General features: G+C 47.2%; 1 protein-coding gene across 1 annotated transcript; it reads left to right on the top strand.

The window, feature by feature from the left end:
- The first annotated feature begins 1,640 nt into the window (after positions 1-1,640).
- LOC118995813 (high affinity cationic amino acid transporter 1-like) lies at positions 1,641-22,498 on the top strand. Its single transcript, XM_037058902.1, is given in 12 exon segments — positions 1,641-2,025; positions 4,108-4,265; positions 7,708-7,879; positions 11,824-11,945; positions 12,485-12,707; positions 13,468-13,607; positions 16,703-16,805; positions 18,440-18,638; positions 18,640-18,658; positions 18,909-19,075; positions 19,757-19,865; positions 21,409-22,498. Coding segments are annotated over 12 exon segments (1,890 nt in total). The 5' UTR covers positions 1,641-1,651; the 3' UTR covers positions 21,513-22,498.
- Positions 22,499-23,248: the final 750 nt, after the last annotated feature.

Genomic DNA, 23,248 nt, shown 5'->3' with positions numbered 1-23,248 from the left:
AACACCACTCCCATTTTCCATGATCTGGACCTGGCCAGTGTCATGGCCCACAAAGGGGCCCTGTGCTGGGACAGGCAGTCGAGTGTTGTGGAGGGTTAGGTATGGACTTGGCTGGCATGTGATCTCCAATGGCTTTATTGCAGCAAACTTAAGTCAGTAGGTATGAACTGATGAAAAAGACGAAAAATCAATACCATTTTGCATCACTGTAGCCAAAAATAACAATGGTAGCTTATCTCTGCACTTGTTGTTTTCTTTTTAGGTAAACTATTTTAGAACAGTTTTAGATTTATAGAAAAAATGTGAAGGTATTACTGAGAATTTCCACACATTCCATACCCAGTTTCCTGTTATGAACTGATATTGGTACAAACAAAGGCCATACTTCATTCAGACTCTCTTAGATTTTCCCTTGCTCGTGTCCTTGTCCCACATCCAGGATCCCACATGCCTCCTCAGGCCCCTCAGGCCTTTGACAATTTCCTCCACTTTCCTTGGTTTTGATGACTTTGACCATTTTGAGGAATGTTGGTCAGGTGTTTTGTAGAGTGCTCCTCATCTGACTTGTCTGGTGTTTCTCTCCTGATGAGACTGGGCTCTGGGTTTGAGCATGAAGGTCACCCAGGTGAGGTGTCCTTCTCATCACATCACACCATCAGCAGGACTGCGACCGTTGATGTTGACTGTTCGTTTCTCCACTGCAAAGTGGGTCATTTCTCTTCCCTTTTCAGACCATCCTCTTTGGAAGGGAGTTACTATAGGTAGCCCACTCTTCAGGGTGGGGAGTTTAGTCCCACCTCCTTAAAGGTGGAAGCCGGCCCAACCAAACAGACAGGGTTGGCCCCTGCATTACAGGAGGGCCATTTAAATGCTGAGCTGGCATCCTGGGGCCCTTGTGGTTGTGTCCCCTGTGAGAAGTGGGTGGCATGAGCCATTATGTGAATATGCGCTCTCTCTCTCTCAGAGTGCTCAGGGAAGCACATGCTCGCATGTGCTCAGAAGTGTCTCGTACACATAAGGCTAACATTTGGTTTAAAAAATAATAATTCCTGGAGTAGTAACAGTTATGAAAGGTCCAAACATCTAATCATTTGACATTTTTCTTTTATGGGCCTAACTCTGGGTTAACTTAAAAATGGAAACAGCTTTGTCTTTGCCCCCAGATGATTCCAAAAAGGTCTAAAAAACATTGTCATTGGCCTCTGGGTTTTAATAATAAATTAAAAGATGGCTTGGTTTGCATCCCAAACAGTACACTTAGGATGGCATCTTGTCTTTTCTGGTAAACTGTATGACTGTCAAGGGCAGGAACAGTGTCCCTGATGTGTGCTTCCGGTACTCCAGAGTTCCTGCCCACAGAGTTTCCGCCAGAACTGAGAGGAACGCAGCCGCTCAGAGAGCCCCGGGGAAAGTCAGCGAGGTCCTGGCCCCACATGTTTCTGTGTGCTCTGCCCGAGCAAGCCTCAGGCTGGAGAACTCCTAGGTGGGGTCCTGACTGGGGGGTCTGAGACTGAAAACATTTTAGCACTTAATGACAACAGGGACCTGGTTGTACTATTACTGTGACCAGAGGGGTGAAGGGGTGAAAGGGTGAAAGGGGTGACCATGGTGTCATGCCTGTTCTCTCTCCTCGGCAGATTTGATCAGCAGGATGGGGTGCAAAGTGCTGTGCAGCCTGGGTCAGCAGATGCTGAGGCGGAAGGTGGTGGACTGCAGCCATGAAGAGAGCCGGCTGTCCCGCTGCCTGAACACCTTTGACCTGGTGGCGCTGGGGGTGGGCAGCACGCTGGGCGCTGGTGTGTACGTCCTGGCTGGAGCTGTGGCACGTGAGAATGCAGGCCCTGCCATCGTCATCTCCTTCCTGATTGCTGCTCTGGCCTCCGTGCTGGCTGGCCTTTGTTACGGCGAGTTCGGTGCGCGTGTCCCCAAGACCGGCTCGGCCTACCTCTACAGCTATGTCACTGTCGGGGAGCTCTGGGCCTTCATTACAGGGTGGAACCTCATTCTCTGCTACATCATTGGTGAGTCCCCTCTTCTGTTGTTCCCACCTCCCAATCACGGGCAGATGCACCACTTTGCTCTCAAATAGATCCGATCTAGCTTCTCCCCAAGAGCTCCCTCTTTGCCTGACTTTTGTCCATCTTCCATTTTCCTTTTACAAAAGGTGGAGGCAGCCTTATGGATACCACTGCCCCTCTGGTCTGTGCTCTTGGGGGTTCATGGGCAAGTGTATCAGGGCTTAGTGGGGACAAGCCAGACCAACAAGGAGGTCGTTCCCATTAACATGACAGACGTAGAGCCGGTGGGATGTTTCTAATTACTTAAAAAGGATTTAGTCTCTTTTAGTTATTTTTTTGTTTCTTTGGGTTTTTTGTTTTCTGTTTTTTTTGTTTTTAGTACTAGGGTAAATTCATTATGGACACTGAAAGATGGGTGGAATATTGAAAAGTACAAAGAAGAAAGTAAAATCTGAGAAATGAGAGGCAGGAATTCTCTCATTCATTCGTGACAAATACTTACTGAGCACTGGCTCTGTGCAAGGCATTTTGGTAGATATTGGGGACACAATAGAGGAAAAAGACAATCTCTCTTCATGAGATATGTGTTTTTGGCACAGTGTGTCTATTTATATAATGATACATAGTAAACATTTTTTCACAGTGTTCACCTTTTTTCCATAGTATTATTCCTAATAGTTGCGTGTCATTCTATTGAAGCAAACACATGAACAAAAGGAGCACCAAAGAATTTGAATGGCCAATTCACAGAAGTGGGAATACAAATAGCCATTAAACATTCCATTTATATTTAACAGGCGTTTGTGATATTATCAAAGATAGTAAGATGTAGTAAGTTGAGCTATGCGGGTCCTGGGAACGTCAGGTGTGGAGCTGAGTGTAGCCTCTCAGCCCGTGGGTCTGGGCCTCCAAGGGCCGCCCACCACCACACGCCCGGGCCACCTTTCCTTTCAGCCCTGTGGCATCTGCTCGGGGCTGACACTGCTTACTCTTGTAACCTCCAGAACAAAATTCACCCCATGGTTTTCTCAGCCCAACGCTGAAGCAAGTGCAGACACTCACACATGCTGGATTCTCCTGGTGGGAATGCGGCTATTTTAAATGGACTATTGTGTTTCCAGAGGATTTATCTGGGCTCAGGGCACAAGAGGGCATGAGGCCTCATACTTGCAGACCCCAGATGATGCGTCTTTGCCAGAGCACCACTTGCTGGTGTGGGATCATGCGCATGTCACTTGTCACTGTAGGGACCTCTCAGCCTTAGCTATTGGGGAGGGCAGTTTTCTTTGGTGGGAAGAAAATGTTTTCTTTCTGGGAATTTTGGTGACTTTCCTGAGGAACAGCGCTGGACAAGCAGACTTGATTCAGATTGAGACAGAAAGAAAGGGAGCAGGGAGGGAGGGACAGTGTGCCCAGTCAGCCATTGTTGGCACTGGGAGCTCTGCCTCCCTTTGCATTCCTCGTGGCCGGGGTGCGGGAAGAATATAGAGCACTTTGTCTACTGGCAGGTGCTTGGAGACCTGTGGGTATGAGCTCAGGATCAGGCACAGAGTGGCAGATGGAAGAGGTGAGGGTCAGCCATGTACCATGTCCCTGGTCTCTGCTGGGAGAGCAGTGTTCTCAAGGACGGTCTTGGAAAAGGAACTTCTGAGCAAGGTGCACACAGCTCACTGCAACTGGAGAGTACATCGTGCCATCCGTTTCATGGCTTGCCATCAGTGTTTCTGTTTGTGATGAAATCAAATGGGTAGAATTGAATAAACACTGTCTGAGTGCCTCTCAGGTGCCAAGGTAACATGTTTTATAAAACTTTTGTTAATAACTTGGTTAAATATTTGAAACACACATACATGTGTGTATTGGGTCATGGTGGGAAATGCGTGTTTTACCAGGCCATAGAAGCTTTCTTGGACTTTGTGGTGCACCATGAACTTCTGAGTTCATATATGCTGAGGTCTGGATGCTGCTGCAGAGTCTTGTGTGCTGTCTGTGATCACACACATGGGTTCTGTGAATGTCCAGCTGGATGAAAAATGCTCTGGAAACTGCTTTCTTTCACTTTCTTCTGGTGGGTGTGTTTTGTGACAAGTACTTCAAGCATGGCAAGAGCCTGGAGTGCAACATTTGATGAGCTGATTGGCAAACCCATTGGGGAGTTCTCTCAGACACTCATGGCTCTGAAGCTCTCTGGAGTGCTGGCTGAAAACCCAGACATCTTTGCTGTGATTATAATTCTCATCTTAACAGGTAGAGCTACACAGTGAGAGAGCCACCAGGTTGGAGGGAGGGGCCCAAGGTATAAGGCAGGCTCGCATTAGGTTTTCTTCCTTTTTTCTTTCTCCTTTCCCCCATGTTCTCCTCTTCCCCCTCCTCCTCCTTTTGTGATTAATGCAGACATCTTTTTTGCCTTAGTGGCTTCTAATAGAGTCACATAGGTTTGTGTATCATTTAGCTAAAAGGGAACCCTTGGGTGTTTATGTGACTATGGAGTAAGATTTGTTAGTACTGCAGGCTTTCTGTGCAGATGGCCTGGGTACACACTCTGTTCACCCCATGATAACCACTGGAAAAGGAAAGCTGGGGTTCAGTCGCTAGGTCAGTGTGGAGGAACGAGGTCTGTCGGGAGCGCTGACTGGTGTCTGAGACGCCTCTGGTGCTTTCACACCTACTGGGCGTCACGATGCCCTTTAAGTAAAAATGTTTTGTGACATAGTTGTGTGTGCAGAGTTGAAAAATTTCAGATGGCATTTGCCCACAACTGATTGGCAGCTGCTTCTTACTGACATTTATCTGTGGGTGGGAGTTTTGTTGACATAAACATTAAATTAAAATGCAATAACTTATCTTTTGAGGTTAGGAAACCTTGCATGGGTTTTAAAAACAACCTGTGTAATTTTGCCCTCTGTGTAATTGAAATCATTTTGCACATGCCAGTCTCAGCAGTATTTCTGGTCCAGTTGGCAGGAGTGTGTGTCAGAAGTTAAGTCTGCACTACTCAGATTTTTCATAAACACAAGAGAGAGGGATGTGGAAGGACAAACACCGCAGAGTGTGGTGTCCTGTTCTCTGGGATGAATTGCTCCATTCTCTTCTTTTTTAAAAAAAAATATATTTTATTGATTATACCATTACATTTGTTCTATTCCCCCCCTTCATTCCCCTCCACCCACACACTCCCTCCCCCACCATTCTCCCCCCTTAGTTTATAACCATGTGTCTCAAGTTCTTTAGATTCTATATTTCCCGCACTATTCTTGCCCTCCCCCTATCTATTTTCTACCTACTGTCTATGCTATTTTCTGTACCTTCTCCCACCTTCTCCTCCTCCCACTCCCCTGTTGCTAACCCTCCATGTGTTCTTCATTTCTATGGTTCCACCCCTGATCTAGCTGTCCTCTTGGTTTGCTTTTGTTTTAGGTGTGATTGTTAATAATTGTGAGTTTGCTGTCCTTTCACTGCTCATATTTTTTGTCTTCTTTTTCTTATATAAGTCCCTTTAGAATTTCATATAATAAAGGCTTGGTGATGATGAACTCCTTGAACTTGACCTTATCTGAGAAGCACTTTATCTGTCTTTCCATTCTAAATGAAAGTTTTGCTGGATAAAGCAATCTTGGCTGTAGGTCTTTGGATTTCATGACTTGGAATACTTCTTTCCAGCCCCTTCTTGCCTGTAAGGTCTCTTTTGAGAAATCCACTGACAGTCTGATGGGAACTCCTTTGTAGGTGACTGTCCCCTTATCTCTTGCTGTTTCTAGGATTCTCTCCTTCATTTTCATCTTGGCTAATGCAATTATGATGTGCCTTGGTGTGTTCCTTCTTGGGTCCAACTTCTTTGGTACTCTCTGAGCTTCCTGGATTTCCTGGAAGTCTATTTCCTTTGCCAGACTGGGGAAGTTCTCCTTTATTATTTGTTCAAATAAGTTTTCCACTCGTGGCTGTTTCTTTCCCCTTTCTGGTACCCCTATAATCCGGATGTTGGAACCTTTAAAGATGTCCTGGAGGTTCCTAAGCCTCTCCTCATTTTTTTTTTTAATTCTAATTCCTTCATTCCTTTGTGGTTAGATGTTTTGTTCTTCCTTCTGGTCCATTCCATTGATTTGAGTTCCAGTTTCCTTTCCATAACTATTGGTTTCCTGGACATCTCCCTTCATTTCAATTAGTTTCGCCTTCATATGTTCTTCTAATTTGCGAGTATAATCCACCAGTTCTGTGAGCATCCTGATAAACAGTGTCTTGAACCGTGCTTCTGAGAGGCTGGCAATCTCTCGGTCACTTAGAGTTACTGGCTCTGGGACTTTGAGTTCTTCTTGCGCCATCTTTTGGGCTGTTCATGCCTGTTATGTAGCAGAATCGGAGCCCTAGGTGTTCACCAGAGCAGGGCAACTCAGTCACTGGATTGTGACGCTGTATATGGGGGCGGGGTCAATGGCGTCCTGTCTGCCGCCTCCCGCCACGGCCCCCACAGGTGCCACAGCTGCCACCATCACCCGGACCCACACATTTTGTCCTACTGCACGAGAGTGGAGAGTGTGCCACTGCTGTCAACCCTCGCCCCCTGGGGCCTGTGTGGTCCATCTCACTGTGCGAGAATGTGCGACCGTGGTCAGTCTGCCCCACAGCCTGACTGGGTCCTGGCCACTTGTGCACCTAGGTCTGGGGATCTTTCCTGCCCCCACCCTGCTCCGCTGCTGGTTCCACCCCTCTTACCATCCCGGTTGAATGGTTAGTTGTTGTTGGACTTCCATATAATTCAGTTTTCTGTTCTTTGGCTGTGTCTTTGTTCTCCAAAACTTTGTTGTATTCAAATTTGGTTGTGGGAGAAAGCACAGTGTTTCCACCTATGCCTCCATCTTGGCAGAAGTCCTGATAAGCCTGCTTCATTTTCTTCTTATGCTTGCATTTCAGAGTTCAATCTATTAAGTTAGAATTTTTATTTTAAAATGTGTAAAAGACATACATGGCAGAGCAGCTATCTCTAATCATAAATGGTGGTCATGTGTCCTGGGTACCTTATCATGCCGCTTTTCTTGCCCAGCTGAGTGTGCCACAGAACTCCATAGATGGTGCATTTACGCCAAGGTGGTCCTGTGCCGTCATGTGGTTCCCAGGTGTCTTTATCACTTGGCGTTTTTTTTTTTCTATGTGAGTTTACGAGCTGGTCTGACTTCGTGTTTGCCATGCACCAAGTTCAAAGGGACCGTGCAGGGCAGTGGCTCCACAACCACAGACACTTAGTGTTGCTGATACTGCTAACCTCCCCAAGTTGACCTGAGTAATTTTCTCATCTGAAAAGCTCATTCTGCCAGGAAACTGAGCAAAATGTCTCTACCTTGGAGAAAATAAAATCCTGCTCCTGAGGGCCATTCTCAGTAACATACTTTAGTGAGGGGAGGGTACAGGGATGAAGAGCTCGCTTCATCCCCTACGGGGCCCTGATATCCCCTGGTGCCCCTGGATGGCATCCTTGAACCGTTATTAAACACCCCAGGACTTCGGTTGTTTTGCTCACTGCCACTAGAAAGGTCATGAATTCAGCCCCATCCCCTTAGGCTCACAGAAGTCTTCCGAGATTGGATGCCACGTGGATTCTTCGTAAGTTGTCGTCTTCGTCCCTGTCTCCATCCCAGGAAGGATTTGCCTGGTATGAGGTTAACACTCAATGTTTCCTATATATGCACATTTTCAGGACTTTTAACTCATGGTGTGAAAGAATCAGCCATGGTCAACAAAATATTCACTTGTGTCAACGTTCTGGTCCTGGGATTCATCATGGTGTCAGGATTTGTGAAAGGATCACTTAAAAACTGGCAGCTCATGGAGGAGGATTTCCAGAACATAACTGGTCACTTGTGCGGCAAGTGAGTTGTTTCTTCTGTTTTCACCTTGGCACATGGCCATTTGTGTATTGGGGGGATGGAATTGGCTAGAACTATATGAGTATTTTATGATGTGACTTGAATTTGGATATTTTGTTAATTTTTTTTGTAGTGAAGTAGCTGAGGGTGTTTTATTGGTTTGGATTTGTGTTAGGTTTTGTTTCCCTCTACTATACAGAACATCGTATGGCAGGGTGCTACTGGGCAAAACAAAATCTTCCTCCAGTTCCAAAATGGACACAGTTGAAGATCACTGTCAGACTCATCAAGTAATCTCTTTTCCCCCATATTCTGTTTCATGACCTTCTTCTGAGTTTTGTGATCAGAAAAGATTTTCTCTGCAATACTGTGCTGATACCACTTTATTTTGAAACATTCAATAACACTGAAAAAGAAATATGTGGAACTTTTATCATGAACTTTTACAAAGGTTTTCAGAGTGACTTTCAAAGTGTCATCATGATTGCCTCTGTTGCCCACACATGACTCAGGTGGCGTCAGCTCTGGAAAGCAGTGGCCCCGTCCTCCTGATGCATCTCTGGCTCAGGACCCCAGGTGAAGCTGGTGACAGGACTGCTCGCAGCCCTCTGCCATTTCAGGCCTTGCAGTGACCCCTCAACAACAAACTCGTATTATCTAGGACACAAAGCCAAAAATTATAATGTATCTTCTTAATTTTCTCATCAGATTTTCAGGTGAAACTTAGGATCCCAGGCTGGAGAACAGGGAGTTTGGTTTTATCTATGAGTCTATTTTAATTATGGCTAAAGGTTAAACTGCTCAAATAAAGAGACTTTTCTAAAATGTAGTGGCTTTAAAATGACGTCTCAGGTCCTGAAATGAGTAGTTTGGTTGGCTGGCCAGTGCTGTGGTACATCAGCTTTCCGGGGCCCAGATTGTGCATCTGGCTGTCCTGTCATCTCTGAGGATGTTGCCCTCATCCACTGGGTCAGAGCTGGGCCGTGGGCACTCGCATGATCCAGCTGTTCCAGAGAGGGGGAAAGTGTGGAGCAGAGTGTTCCCAGTGCTTTTCAGGACAGATCTTCAAGACACACGTCCCTTCTTCCCACATTCCCCTGTACAGAATTCAGTAGGCAGCCACAGCTAGCTGCAAGGGAGGCTGAGACACTGGGGTCTTAGTGGCCATATGCCAACCTGGCTGCTGGTTGTTACAAGCTAGGCATCCAGTGAGTGGTCTGATTAATGGGCAGGCACTGATGTGTGTCTAGTTCATGACCGGAGTGCAAACAGGAAGCTATTGAATTAAACATATGAAACTTCACTAACTCCCATATTATATGGTTAACATTTCAAATAAAAAGGGCCTTTCTTTTGAGAACTAAATCCTGTTACAGAGAAATGGGGACTTTTAATATATTTTCCCAAGCATTCCTCACCAATTTATGCCACATTTCTCAGTGCCCATTCACTGAGGTTGGAGTAAAGCCAACTCAAACAATGCTTTGAAGAAATAGTCAACTGAAAACTTTGAGCAGATGATTCCTATCTTACTGGTTGCTTCACAGGTCAGGGATTAAAGGATTCCTGGTTGTCAGTCAAGATTTCATTTTTTTGTTTTTATGAAGAGGTTGTTTGTGCCTGCTGTGGTATTTGCTCTCATTGGTCATCTTCATGCTGTGTGTCCTAGCAATGATGGGCTGTACCGCCTCCCAGACAGAGTGGCATGTGTTGCCCAGCCCTAGAGACATAGCCATGGGGGGCTGCGAGCCAGCCACCATAAGAGGTAGAGTGCACTGGGACAGGGACATAGCTCGCTTACTCATTTTATTAAAACCTGTAAGATTTCCCCCTTTTTTTTTTTTTAGTTTACCAGCTGTAGATTTGTGTTTCTGACGATGGCCACACAGTCTTACATGAAACTGTTTGTCTCTCTGAAGTACTGAAGCATTTCCCAGTGAAACCATACAGCATGGAGGGGCTCCATCCTGCATGGGTTCGGAGGCAGTTCTTTGTGATTCATGGACCCAGGAGTGGCTGCCCGCCAGGCACCTGGGAGACAGTGTAGATTGTGGACTGCTCCTTGATGACTTAACTGTCCTGGGCTGCCTTTTTTGTACCTTTTTTGATGGTTTACTTCAGTCACACTTTAAAATGACTAGCTTCCATTTGAATCTGGTGAAATTTCACCCACATCTATCACTTGTGTATTTGTTGAGGTTTCCCTCACATTGCTACTACACCACAGTAAGTCTCAGTGGCTCCATGGCATCTTCTGGAACTGAAAAATGTAACTATTCCTAAGGAATCAGGAAAAATCTTGTTTCCCATTAGAAAGTAACTGGGTCCAAGTTGTTCGTCAGTTTTATTAGTCAGTCGGTAAATCCCACTAAAAACAAATTTGCCAAGATGAGTTGCTAACCCAGCCTCAGTGCATCGGTGTTCATAGGACTGGAATATTCTGTCTCATTCCTGTTCTCAGGTCAAGGGGTGAAGTGGTTTGTGTGAGGGGCAGTCAGCTGAGTGGGGAGGGCTGATGGGGAGCTGTGAGTGTCCTCTGGGGCTCCATGTTGAGGAGTTGGAGCTGCCTTTCTCAGACTGGAAGGAGTGGGGCTTCTCTTCAGGTGGTGGAGGTTCAAGATTACTTGGTGCCAGGCAGGGCCTGAGGTAGACTGATGTCACAGATGGCCACCCAGATGGAGTGAAGCGCCCCTTGTTGAAGCTTAGTGTCTAGAGTCACAGATTTTGATCCATTGGGACTATTTTCTAGATCTTCAAGGACTTTGAGGTTCAACAAATATGTTTGACTTTGAGTTCATTACTTCAGCAAACATGACTGAGCACCTCCCATGAGCCCAGCTGTGCTGGGTACCAGTCCCTACCCATGAAGCATCCCAATTATTTACCTTGAGCATGTGGGTGCTTCGGAAGCATTTTTGTTGACTAAAACAAACCACTCTTCAAATCTCAGTGTCTTTGGAAATGCTTGTTTTGAGACCTAAATTGCTGGTAAATACGGAGGCTTTTTGCATTTTGTTCCTAGGTCTGGGGCCCCTGCACTGCATGGCTTCATGTCTTTCTCTAGGGTTCTGGAGGAGAGGCTGCTGTTGGTTTTTCCCTCTTTCCTGTTGGACAGCCCATCACAGTTCCTACATTCCACCCCTACTCCAAGTCAATATTTATAAGGCACCTCTGGAAAGGGCTTAGTACACACCCTTATGGCTCTAGGCCATGCAAATTGAGGGTCCTATTGCCCACAGAGTTGGGATGTGGTGGTTGGTGACAGCTGTCTGGGGTCACATACTGAGGGCTGGAGCAGTGGGTGTAAGTCGGGTGGTGACTGAAACCATGAAACTGGTGCTGTGATCTTTGTTGTGGCTCTTTTTTAAAAAAATTTAGATTAAATTTTATAATATTTTAAGACTAGCAACAAAACAAAAAGAAACAAAATCATAACATGGAACATCTTTTTGCAACTCAGTCATTCCAACAACTCTAATCTGGCATACTCAGTATCACAGGCATAATGTCTATGTTTTATTTCCAACCCATCATCTTACAATACTCCTGAACTGCTTAATGATTACCATATTAAGATATTGATATTTTATTTTATTTTTTAATTTAATTCTTATTCAAGTACAGTTTTCTGTTTCATATTCCCTGCCCTGCCCCCCCCAGTGCTCCTCACCTCCCTCCCATTTCCTCCCCCCACCTTAATTATTGTCCACGTGTCCTTTATACTTATTCATGTGAGTCCCTCCTCTTTTTCCCCTATGATTCTCTCCCCTCTCCTCTCTGGACCCTGCTCCGTATTTCAGTGTCATTGGTCATATTTTGCTTGCTTGTTTGTTTTGTTGTTTAGATTACTGCTAACGGTGATATCATATGGTATTTGTCTTTCACCGCTTGGCTTATTTCTCTCAACATAATGTTCTCTAGTTCCATCCATGGCTCTTTTTTTCTAGTGACACAAAGGCAGGGAGATTCAGTTTCGGGGGCTTCATGCCCTTTGGGTTCTCTGGTGTCCTATCAGGAGCAACAACCTGCTTTTATGCCTTTGTGGGCTTTGACTGCATCGCCACCACAGGTACTCCTGAGCTTTCACACAGGAGTAACATGTAGATTGCAGCTTCCTGATAATCTTCCCCACCCTTATTGCTTCCCTGAGGAGCAGTTCCTGACAGGAAGCTGCAGCAGGAGTGTGACTAACCATCCTGCTAGAATGAGTGAGATAATGACAGTCCAGGCCACAGCCTGACTTCACATCTGTTCATCATTTGGAGACACGAGGCCATTAAAAATACTGTCATTCTGGCAAATTGAATAGTCTAGGCTCCATTGTGCCTCCCAAATCTCCCGCCAAAGGAAGCAAGTCTTTTCCTTGGCAGAATCATGACAGAACAGCCAAGAACACCATCTGGGGGCCTAGCGGTCATCTGGTCTGTGTTGCAGGGGCCACCCCATGTTTCCAGAGCCCAGCAGACCCTGGCCCCCATAGACCTGAGTTCGGTGGTGGTCATTTGTGATGGCATAGACTCCTTGGATGCTGAAAGGCCTGGGGCCTTGTGCTTTGTGGGGTACCCCTCACCACCTCAACCTCCTGGGCTGACTGCTGGCTGCTTCTAGGTGAAGAAGTCAAGAATCCCCAGGAGGCCATTCCTGTGGGCATCATCGCCTCCCTCCTGATTTGCTTCATCGCCTATTTCGGGGTGTCGGCTGCCCTCACACTCATGATGCCGTACTTGTGCCTGGACAAGGACAGCCCCCTGCCTGACGCCTTCAAGCACGTAGGATGGGAAGGTGCCAAGTACACAGTGGACGTCAGCTCCCTCTGAGCTCTGTCTACCAGGTGAGGATTCTCAGGCATCAAGCATGGAGGGCTAAGTAAAGCTGTATGTGCAGATTTGCTGTTAAAATTACTTTTTTTCCCTGGAAATGGAGCCAGTAACCCCAACTCCGATTCTGTGGTTTCTCCCTTGTTGTTGCTATTAATCAGCCAAGACTCAATTATGTTATTGATCTTCTTGAAGAACCCAAGGCTGTCATCTGCTCAGCGAGGGACTGGTTTTCTGTTCCCGATTTTGGCTACTGGATCAGGCCAGCTTTTTGAACACTACATTTTGGCCTCAGTCTGGCTGTCGAGCAGAGACGACCTTGAAAAAGGGAGTGAGTGCCTTTTAGTGAAGGGCACTTTGCCCCTGCTGTTTCCTGCTAACCTATGAACAGTAACTATATGGTAAATATTGATTTACCAGAGACATCCTCATGGATGTCGAGATTCTTTTATTTTCTGCTTGATTTAGCTGGAAATAACTGCAAGAATAAATATGAGATTTCCCTTCCAGAAAAACAGTAAGTTGGTTTGTGCTGTTTGCTAGGCCTTTCCCATTCTTACACTTACACAAACTCAGAGTAAGTGCTTTTTGAGGGGTTGGTGTGTGGAATTCTGAGTCTTTAGCACGAGCCTCACCCAGCCTGGCCAGCACCAGCCCTTGGGGAAAGCTCAGGGTCCCCACTCCCCAGAGGTCAACTAGGCCTGGTCGGATGCTGGTGCCTTGATTCCTGGTAAGCTCATCTTACCGTTGCTTTTGCCTTTTCCTTCTTCCTAGCCTTTTGGGTTCCATGTTTCCCATGCCTCGAGTTATCTATGCCATGGCTGAAGATGGACTGCTATTTCAATTTTTGGCCAAAATCAACGATAGAACCAAAACACCGATAATTGCCACATTAACCTCAGGTGCCATTGCTGGTAAGAACTGGAAATAATTTCACACATAAATATTTCAACAGTTGAGTTATTATTACTTCTTAGGGAAATGTCCTGAATTATACTGTGGCCCGTGAGAAGTTTTAACTGGTCTTTTTAACATTTGTTGTTTTTTTTAAGATTTTATTTATCTTTAGAGGGGAAGGGAAGGAGAGAGGGAGAGAAATATCAATGTATGGTTGCCTCTTGTGTATCCCCTGCCGAGAACTGGCCTGCAACCCAGGCACGTGCCCTGACTGGGAATCAAACCGTGATTGTCTGGTTCATGGGCCCAAGCTCAATCCACTGAGCTACACCAGCCAGGGCTTTAAAATTTGGTTTTTACCCTTAGAACCTGGTTTGTTGCAAGGTAACTGCCCTGTAGCAGAGGCCAGTGGCTACAGAGATGTGATGGAATTTCCAAAAAGTTTGAATTTTGTTATTATCCTCTCATTGGCCAGAGCTTAGGACACACATGGTCCCTCAAAGCCCTTGGTCTTCTCTGTGTCTGAGTGTCCCTGAGTAGACTTTGGTGAGATGACATCTCCATGCATTTAGAAGCCAAGTGAGACTGTATGTTATTACTGAAAATTTAGTGTCCTTGTATCTTTGCTCGTGAATTCTCTGGGAAGCGAGAGACCCTTGTGGTTAGTGTTGTATAAGATGTATTACTTCTTCCCCAGGAGATATCGGAAGTGCTGCTGCTGAAGCCATTTGCCTTAAGTGCATAAATAATGGCAGCCCCAGAGGATATTTATCTTACCAAACGTGAGGTTCCTCACCAAGAGGTTGATTTTGACAGATGACATCGTGGACTGAAAAACACCTTGAGTCTATGTCAGCAGTCCTCTACCTTTTGGGCCCAGGGACTGGTTTTGTGGAAGACAGGTTTTCCACAGACTGGGGCAGGGGGTGGGATTGGCTTTATAGCCAGTCACCAGATGCAGCTTAACTGCCACTTCCCCCTCACTGAGAGGGTTTTGATATGAGTCTGCAAGCAGTTGATTTATTATGATCTCCATGCACTCATACCTCTCTGCTACCGATAATCTGTATTTGTAGCTGCTCCCCAGCACTAGCATCACAGTCTCAGCTCCACCTCAGATCATCAGTCATTAGAGTCTCACAAGGACTACGCAGTCTAGATCTCTTGCATGTGCAGTTCACAGTAGGGTTTGTGCTCCTATGAGAACCTAATGCTGCTGCTGATCTGACAGGAGGCGGAGCTCAGGCGGTGATGTGAATGACAGGGGGGCAGCTGTAAAGCAGATGAAGTTTTGCTCCTCTGCTGCTCACCTCCTGCTGTGCAGCCCCATTCCTAACAGGCCAGGGACTGGGGACTCCTGGTCTATGTGATATTCCACGGGCCCTGGATTAAGAAGGAGGAACAGAAATTTATTTGCACATGCACCGCATGCTGTTTGTTATCTACGTTTCCTCCTTTAATGATTGCATTTCATAACTCGAGAGGCAATGTGATCCCATTGTGCAGATGTGGAAGTGGAGACACAGAGGTGAAAGCCGGAAGCACACCGTAGTGTAGAGCTGGCTTGTGCTTTCTTTCTGGTTTGTTTGTATGCCAAAGAGTCTGGCTCCTTCCAGGCTGTGAGTAGTAGGGCAGCAGGTGTTTTCATAAATTAGGACACGTGACATTGGTCACAGTTTGTACCACAGGGATTTGTCAAATGGCCATTGGTAAGGCCTTTGACTATCTTAAATGGATGAGTTGTTATTAATAGTACTTATGCCCTTAGCAAAGTGTGCTTCATTTTGTTGATTAACATTATATAATGAAAGAAACCTAGTTTTTTTATTATTTACCAAGTTTGTCCTATAATTCTACATTCCTGAGAGTGATCTCAGTGGTCAGATTAAGGGACACTATTTGTCAGAATATGACTGATATATTTAAGGGATTAAGGCATTGGAAACTGAAGATTTTTTCAGTAGTTACATGTGATTTGATCATATTAAAGACTGTCCTTAATTTCTTTTCTGTGCTGGTGAAGGGAGATGAAACTATAATCACTAAAGTCACTATAAAGTACATTTACCAAACCAAAGATGTTTTCTTCATTTTATTTGGTTGGAGTGTAAAAAAGTATTAGGCTTTCTAAAATGACCTCACATGAAGATTTGTCTCAAGCTTTTCTGTGAGTGGGGATGTAGGCGCCGGTGGCATGCATGGTTGGACACTGCTCTAATTACTCAGATGGTCTTCTCTGCTCTTAAATCCTATTATTTATTCACAATTTACATTTTTTTAGCTACAGTGATTTACAGGGGCTTGAGAAGTATTTGCAGAAAAGCAGTGGTTTTGTGTTTATGTTTTAACTTGTCTTGATTGTGAATGATTTGAAAATACCCCCAAATAGACCTAGCCAAGTTATTGTTTGAATGGGAAGCAACCTGTGTCCCCACACAAATACACACACACACACACTCTGAAAAAGTACAAAGGATTTTAAATAAGAATGCATGTGGGTTTTTTTTTCTAAAGTGTGGTCATGGTGAAGGTACTGAGATTGTTGGGGAGTAACAATGCTTTCCATGCTCAACTGTCTGGGTCAGGAGCCTCATCCGCCCTCATCCTCCTCCTCATCACTGTTGCTGACTGATTAATATTTTTTGGATGATATGCCAGATACTTTTCTTACCTTCAGTGGTGTATACCATGCTTTCAGTGAGTGCCAGGCATATGGGTGGATGGATGGATGGACGTACGTGACTTGTCTCTGAGCCAGCATGATAGAAAGGAAAAAACACTGGACTCAGACTCCTAAGAACCTAGTTCAAATTCTGACTTTTTCACGTACTAGCTGTGTGAACTTAGGTAACTCTTCCAACCAGTCTGAACTTCAGTTTCTCTGTCTGTAGTGTTGGAGTAGCTTGCAAAGTTACCATCTGTTGAGGACTATATATGATTTAATCCTGAGCTTTTCTTCCTTTAAGAGTCTTTCCATGGAAAGGGCTGGGTGTGTGGGGAGCAAGAAAAAGCAGCACCTCTCATGTGCTCTGGATCACAGGTGGTTGGTGGTGGTTCTGGATGTCAGTACGTGTAGAGGACCATCCATGGATCCTGATGCTTTTCTTCCCAGCTGTGATGGCCTTTCTCTTTGACCTGAAGGGCTTGATGGACCTCATGTCCATCAGCACTCTCCTGGCTTACTCTTTGGTGGCTGCCTGTGTGTTGGTCTTATGGTATGTATGGCTTTTCTGGGTCCCGTGACAGAAATGCACATGAACCCTGCTAGCCTCTTAGCAGTCCAGATTAATGGTTTAAACAGTATAAATTTTAGGTTATTGATAACTCCTTTGGGAACTACCCAGGAGAGGGTGGGATCTGGTGGTTGAGAGCCTAGTTACAGAGAACATCCTTGCAAAGAGTCAGGGGTAGCCTCGCCTCCCTCTGTCTCACGTCCTCATTTTTCTGTCTGGATGTTGGGAGAATCAAGACAGGTTCTCAGCTCAACTGCTGGGTCTAGTTCCTGGGATCAGATGTTTTGAAGGCTTGGGTAATATTTACAGTGTGGTCCAGGTTCTTGGGACAGAGGGGTCTGGGTACTGGCCCTAGTAGAAATTGGAAGAATACAGTGAAACTTAGGTCACTGGGATGACCTTTGAAACTCAGGTTGCTCTCATGCTTCACTGCACTGCTGCTGGAGGAAGGAGTCCCAGTGTATGGTGTGGGATGGCCGAGGCTGATGTTTGGGAAGACTTTCCAGGTTCTGGATGTTCTAGGGTTGGGTGCCCAGGCTAGCCCCTGGGTTGAGATAGTAGAGCAGCCCTGGGCTTAAGCTTGGTGTCTCAGCTACCTCCACAGCATACTTCTGGGTGCCAGTTTCACTTGCTCTGGAAGGACAGGGTTCTGCTTCCCAAGTCCCAGAAATGGCCCTAGGTAGCACTCAGCATGAGGACACGTACTCATGGAGACTCTTAGTGTTGGTCACCTGGCAAGAGCCTCTTGTTTCTTTTTAGGTATTTCTACTTTCAAGGCCAGTGATCCCATTTTTAATGTGCACAGCAGATAATGTAGGTAACACCTAGATTGAGTCTTGGTAGTGACCATGTAGAATCAGCGAAAACTAGTTTGCTAATTGACCAAATGGTGTTACAGAAGTGAATCAGTGAAAATATGGTGAATATCTTTATGCTTACTTTTAGACTAAATGCAAAAAAATTCATAAGGCATTCTATTTTTCGAGGCTGGTGGAAAAGATTTGAGCTCTGTTCATTTTGAGTGAGAGCTCCATTTGCAGGTAGGTTGTGCCTTGGAAATCATGCCATGGGCTGGGTCTTTCACCCAGCTCTGTAGATTCATTTATACCAAGGCACTTGGAGCTTTAAAATAAATTGATACAATTAAGTCTTGAGAACAGAATATCTCAAAGCCATCAGCCTGCACATTTCTCCAGACACATTTCTCCAGTTCTCTGCACCAAATAGGATCTAAATGTTATTGCTTTCTATTTCTGTCTGTGCATTTAGCTTCCTACAGCCTAGTTTTGCTGGAAGTGGCCTAATATCTTAAGTTTCCGAGGGCCAGTGCTACTCTCAGAGCCAGAGAAACCATCTCAGGACATTTCTCTGGCTGGTTTATGGTGGAGGTCAAGTGGCCTCAAAACAGAGACACCAAGGAGGGTGTTGCCAGAAGCAGCAGCAGAAGGAGAGGACCCAGCTCTTCTCTGTATTTCTGCTTTGCCAGAGAAGATGTCATTCTGACCATCATCTTTCCATATGCCGCATTATGTCCTGGGCAACTTACCCATGAGGGGTTACTAAGAACTTGAATTATGTATCTTTTTGCATGTCACAATGGTCACATTCGTGTGCAGGTATCAGCCAGAGCAACCTAACATGGTATACCAGATGGCCAGAAGTACCGAGGAGCTGGACCAAGTAGACCAGAATGAATTGGTGAGCACCAGCAATTCCCAGACAGGCTTTTTATCAGAAGCCGAAAGGTTTTCTTTGAAAAGTATACTTTAACCCCAAAACATGGAGCCCTCCAAAATCTCTGGGTTAATTGTGAACAATTTCAACCAGCCTCATAGGTAAGAGCCTCCCCTTCCCTGTAATGTGTCTGGGGTCCTGCCTGTTGGTACTGCATGGTTTCTTGTCCCTGGGTGTGGGGGTCTTATTTCTGGACTGTGCTGTCAGTTATTCTGTCCTCATTGCTGGTGATACCTACAGACATACAGCCTCCCTCTCCATAGGCTTTGGAGAGAGCCAAGAGTATCTGTGGGAACTTGAGAAATGGCTGAGACACAGCTCCCTCTCCTGCTCTCTCTGTGTCTCTCCCAGCAATTTTTACCATCATCTTCTGCATCGTGGCTGTGCTGGGAAAGAAGGCTTTTGCAAACGGGGAGTTGTGGGCAGTCTTTATACTCGTTGGCTCTGCCATCCTATGCTTAGTGGTCACGGTCATCATCTGGAGACAGCCTGAGAGCAAGACCAAGCTCTCTTTTAAGGTGAGTGACTCCGCCTGCCAGGCCTGCAGGGGACCACCTATTGGGACAGTCCCTACATGGGCTCCCCTAAGCCTGGGTGTCTGGCAGGAGGTACTTGCGGGTCAGTCTCAGGAGAATATGGGCCTGTGGGCACAGACAGTACTTGCTGAGGACCTGACTCTGGAGGAAGATACCCCTCTTTGCCCCTGGCTCTCAGGTGGTGGAGCGTACCTGGTCCCCAGGGCTTCTCACAAATGCTGTCCTGGTGGACCACATATCATCACCCAGGCTTGGAGGTGACTAAGGCTTCTGCACTTTCAGATTATACAAATAATAAAATAGTTCAACTTTGGAGGTAAAGTGCCATTCTGCCCCAGCCCCCTGCTGTAGAGGAAAAACAGCAGTAGTGGAAAGTAGGAATAGAGCTTACTTTGGCAGTTAGTTGCTTAGACCCAAACTCCCACCTGTTAGGGTTTGCCGCATGTGGGTGTGCTTGCGTTGGAGGGGCTAGGGGCACAGGGGTGGGGTTGCTGCTACTTCCTCTTCTTCTCGTAAAGATGGCCATCCACACAACTCTCAGAGATCCACACGAGTGTCGGGTGCATGATGTGTTCTAGGTAGTTTTGCTAAATCATTCAAACAGGCACCATCTCCATGCTCTTCAGCCTGTCAGAACTGACGCTGCTGCCTTGTGTTTTGAAGGTGCCCTTCCTGCCAGTTCTTCCTGTCCTGAGCATCTTTGTGAATGTCTATCTCATGATGCAGCTGGACCAAGGCATGTGGGTCCGGTTTGCAGTATGGATGTTGATAGGTAGGTCAGTTCATCGGTGCTGCTGTAACCAGCAGGTTCCATACTCCAGTGTCTCCTGAGGCCTCCCATTCCTGCTGCCCACTCATGTCCCTGCTACTTGTCTGGATGGTTAATGTCATCGAGCCACCCTTGGTTCAGATTTCAAAACACAGTGGAAACACAGGTAGTCAGCAGTTTTCTCTCATACAACAAGGAGTTCCTGGTAGGTCCTTTCCTCCTTTCAGGTACTTTTCATTTTAATAGCCTCTTGCCTAAACTAGTCATTGAGCAAGAGCTTGAGGCTAATCAGACCAAGGCTATGAGTCTGCCATCGACAGCCCATCAGTCCTTCTCCCTGCAAGTGTGAAAGTTGGGGCCTCACATCTCCATGTGGGATGTGGGCACTGGCGGGCCTGTAGAGGCATGGGTGTCACCATGGGGGCGATGGTCCTCTGTGGGCCTGACCGTGGCCTGGTCTCTCTCTAGGGGCTGTGGGAGATGAACTCAGTTTTCTCCCTCAATGTCTAAGCTGAGTGCTGATGCAGGGGGACTGGCCTTGACCTATGTCCCTCAGTATCCCTGATAAGAGCAGTAATCTCAGGACCGTGGTTCTGCCAGGCCTTTTAGTCCTGGGTTGTCACACTTTGGAATAGACAGCTGTTGCTGCACCAACTCTAGGGGGTACTTGACTGCCCCACTCTGCGGATCCCTCACTTCCCTCAAAGTTGGTGTCTAGCTGGCAGGCAACTCCTGTAGAGACTTTTTGTGAGAGACCTGGCTCAGTCTGCGCTCAGCCCACTGCGCCCACTCCTTGAGACTTCAGGCCCTGGTGCTCTCTTCCTGTCAGAGGTACATGGTGCCTGCTTCTTAGCATCCCTGGTGTAAGCTTCTGGCTTCCAGGCATTTGATGCTTTTTGAACTTTTGGTAGCTGAGTCTTTCCTTTAAGGCCTGCTCTCCTTATGTCACCAGCATAAGGGTGGCCCAGGGACCACAGTTGCTGGACAGGTCTGGACCTAACCATAGATAGACCTTTGGAGTGCCCAGCACTGGATTAAACTGAATTCCTATGGCACATACATTCCCAGGCGACCTGAATGCCTCCTGGAGTGTGACAGTCACTTGCACAGAGAAAAAGGGCAGCTGGGACTATGCAGACAGCACAGAAATCCAGGGCCACCTAGTGGCTGCTAAAACCCCATGTTGGCAGGGGACATCATAACTGCACAGCTTCTGCAGTGTCTGCCCTGGCCCCTCCGGCAGCCACACCCCCCCCAGCCAGGTGGCCAGTGGATAAAGCTGAGGGACTAATATCCCTCCCAGGGGCCCCCAACTGAGCTGTTCCCTCTGCTCAGGGGCTTTCCTGGTGTGAGGCTTTCCAGTGGGTCTCTGCTGCTGGCCCTGTTTGAAGAGTCATGTTGTTCCTCCAAGTGCAGAAAGGCTAGGTGCAGGCAGTATGGCCAGGTTTGCTCTGCTGGGGCTGCTCTGCCTGCCTGCCTGGAACCCTTCCCCCTTGCTACCCTCTGGCCCCTTCTCTGCTCATTGCACTCTGCCCTTGGCCTGCAGGCTTTGCCATCTACTTCGGCTATGGACTGTGGCACAGTGAGGAGGCATCCCTGGCCACTGCCCAAGCAAGGACTCCTGATGGCAATTTGGACCACTGCAAGTGACACACAGCTCTGTCCCTTGGAGGTGACAGCAGCCCTGAGGGATGCCCACAGAGAACTCAGAAGCATCTTGCTGTCTCCACAAATGCAATAGGATCCGCCCGCAACCACTAGGCCCCCAAGTGGCAAAAGTGCAGTATCTGGACTGTAGCCTCACCCCACGGCGTGGGGCCTGCCCAGTCTTGCTCTGCAGCAGGCTCATCAGGCCCTGGTCACCTCTGACAGCTCCCTGGCCAGGGCCACTTGGCTGTGGCTGGCCACTGCGCCTCTTAACCTACCTCTTCACAAAGAAAGCAGGTCCTCTCCTGCTGTGCTGATGTAGAAAGGAGGTCACCAAGGCTCTGTCGCTGGGCACCATTCTGGAGTTGAACATGCACCTACCCCAGACTTGCAGTAGCCATCTCCCTGCTCAGCCCCAAACAGCTGGCCAAGACAAGTACCACAAAATAGCACATCCCCACAGGCTCAACCCAGAGCCAAAAGCCAGCAGTTTACTCAACAAGGAAAAACGTGACCAGTTTCCTTCTCCTGCCATGCCCTCCAAGTAGCTTCCAGAAGGGGCCTTAGGACTGTGACCCCTTCTCCACTTCCCCTCCATGCAGGGGCTCTGCCACCCTGACAGACCCCGCCCACTCCAGCGCAGGAGCGCCACTGTGGGATGGAGGCCGGGGGCGCTGTCTCCATTCCAGGCTGCGTGTGCACAGGGGGCCTCCATCAGCCACTTGCCCTCTGGCCTGACCTGTTCCCGCTGCTCTGGCATCTCACCCCTTGGCTGCGTGTCCTGAGTAACTGGAATGTGACACTGTGTTCATGCACCATCGGCCTCAAATGAGCAGAGCTCAAAACACCCTTTTCTGTGGGTCTCTGCCGTTCACTAAGTCCTGCCCTCCGATGCTTTCGGGTCAGTGCCTGGGGTCTAATAAGGTTCCCAGGACAGGTGTCTGCTTGTTCTGAGGTGATGGTGACCAGTCTTTCTGGCCNCGGCCTGACCTGTTCCTGCTGCTCTGGCGTCTCACCCCTTGGCTGCGTGTCCTGAGTAACTGGAACGTGACACTGTGTTCATGCACCATCGGCCTCAAATGAGCAGAGCTCAAAACACCCTTTTCTGTGGGTCTCTGCCGTTCACTAAGTCCTGCCCTCCGATGCTTTCGGGTCAGTGCCTGGGGTCTAATAAGGTTCCCAGGACAGGTGTCTGCTTGTTCTGAGGTGATGGTGACCAGTCTTTCTGGCCACTTGTGGCCCCTACCATGATCTATTTGACCCCTCTCATATGTGTGATCAAATTGAGTCCTCCTGTCAGTTTCTGTGAATCACTCAGCAAATACATTGGTGCTTAACGTTAACTTGGAAAATGGCCAAATAATTAATTACTCCGTGCCATCGGCATGTTGTTGAGAGTGTGGGACCCCCCCCCCCACCGTGAGACCCACAGAAAAGTTGGGGTTGTATTGCTGTCCCTCTGGTGTATGCATCGTCCAAACGCACAGGTTTGTGTATGGGTTTGTAGCCCTGCCTCCACCTCACGCCTCCATATTTCTCTCTACATAGCACACTTCCCCACTCCCACCTCCACCCCTGTGGCCTTCCCAGATGGAAGAAGCCAGAGGAGACAGGAATGCTAGTCAAGTCCTGCAGTTGGAGTGTGATTCAGGAGACAGAAGGTTCTGTGTTGATGGAACTGAGGGAGACTAGTATTTTGGACACCACAGGATATAAATGCTGCTTTCAAAGCTTCGTTT

Source organism: Sturnira hondurensis, unplaced genomic scaffold, assembly GCF_014824575.4.
Source record: "Sturnira hondurensis isolate 20B ecotype Veracruz unplaced genomic scaffold, ASM1482457v3 Scaffold0010428, whole genome shotgun sequence".
Taxonomy (NCBI): Eukaryota; Metazoa; Chordata; class Mammalia; order Chiroptera; family Phyllostomidae; genus Sturnira; species Sturnira hondurensis.
The sequence above is the reverse complement of the archived record's forward strand: the minus strand, read 5'-3'. Positions and strand labels throughout refer to the sequence as shown.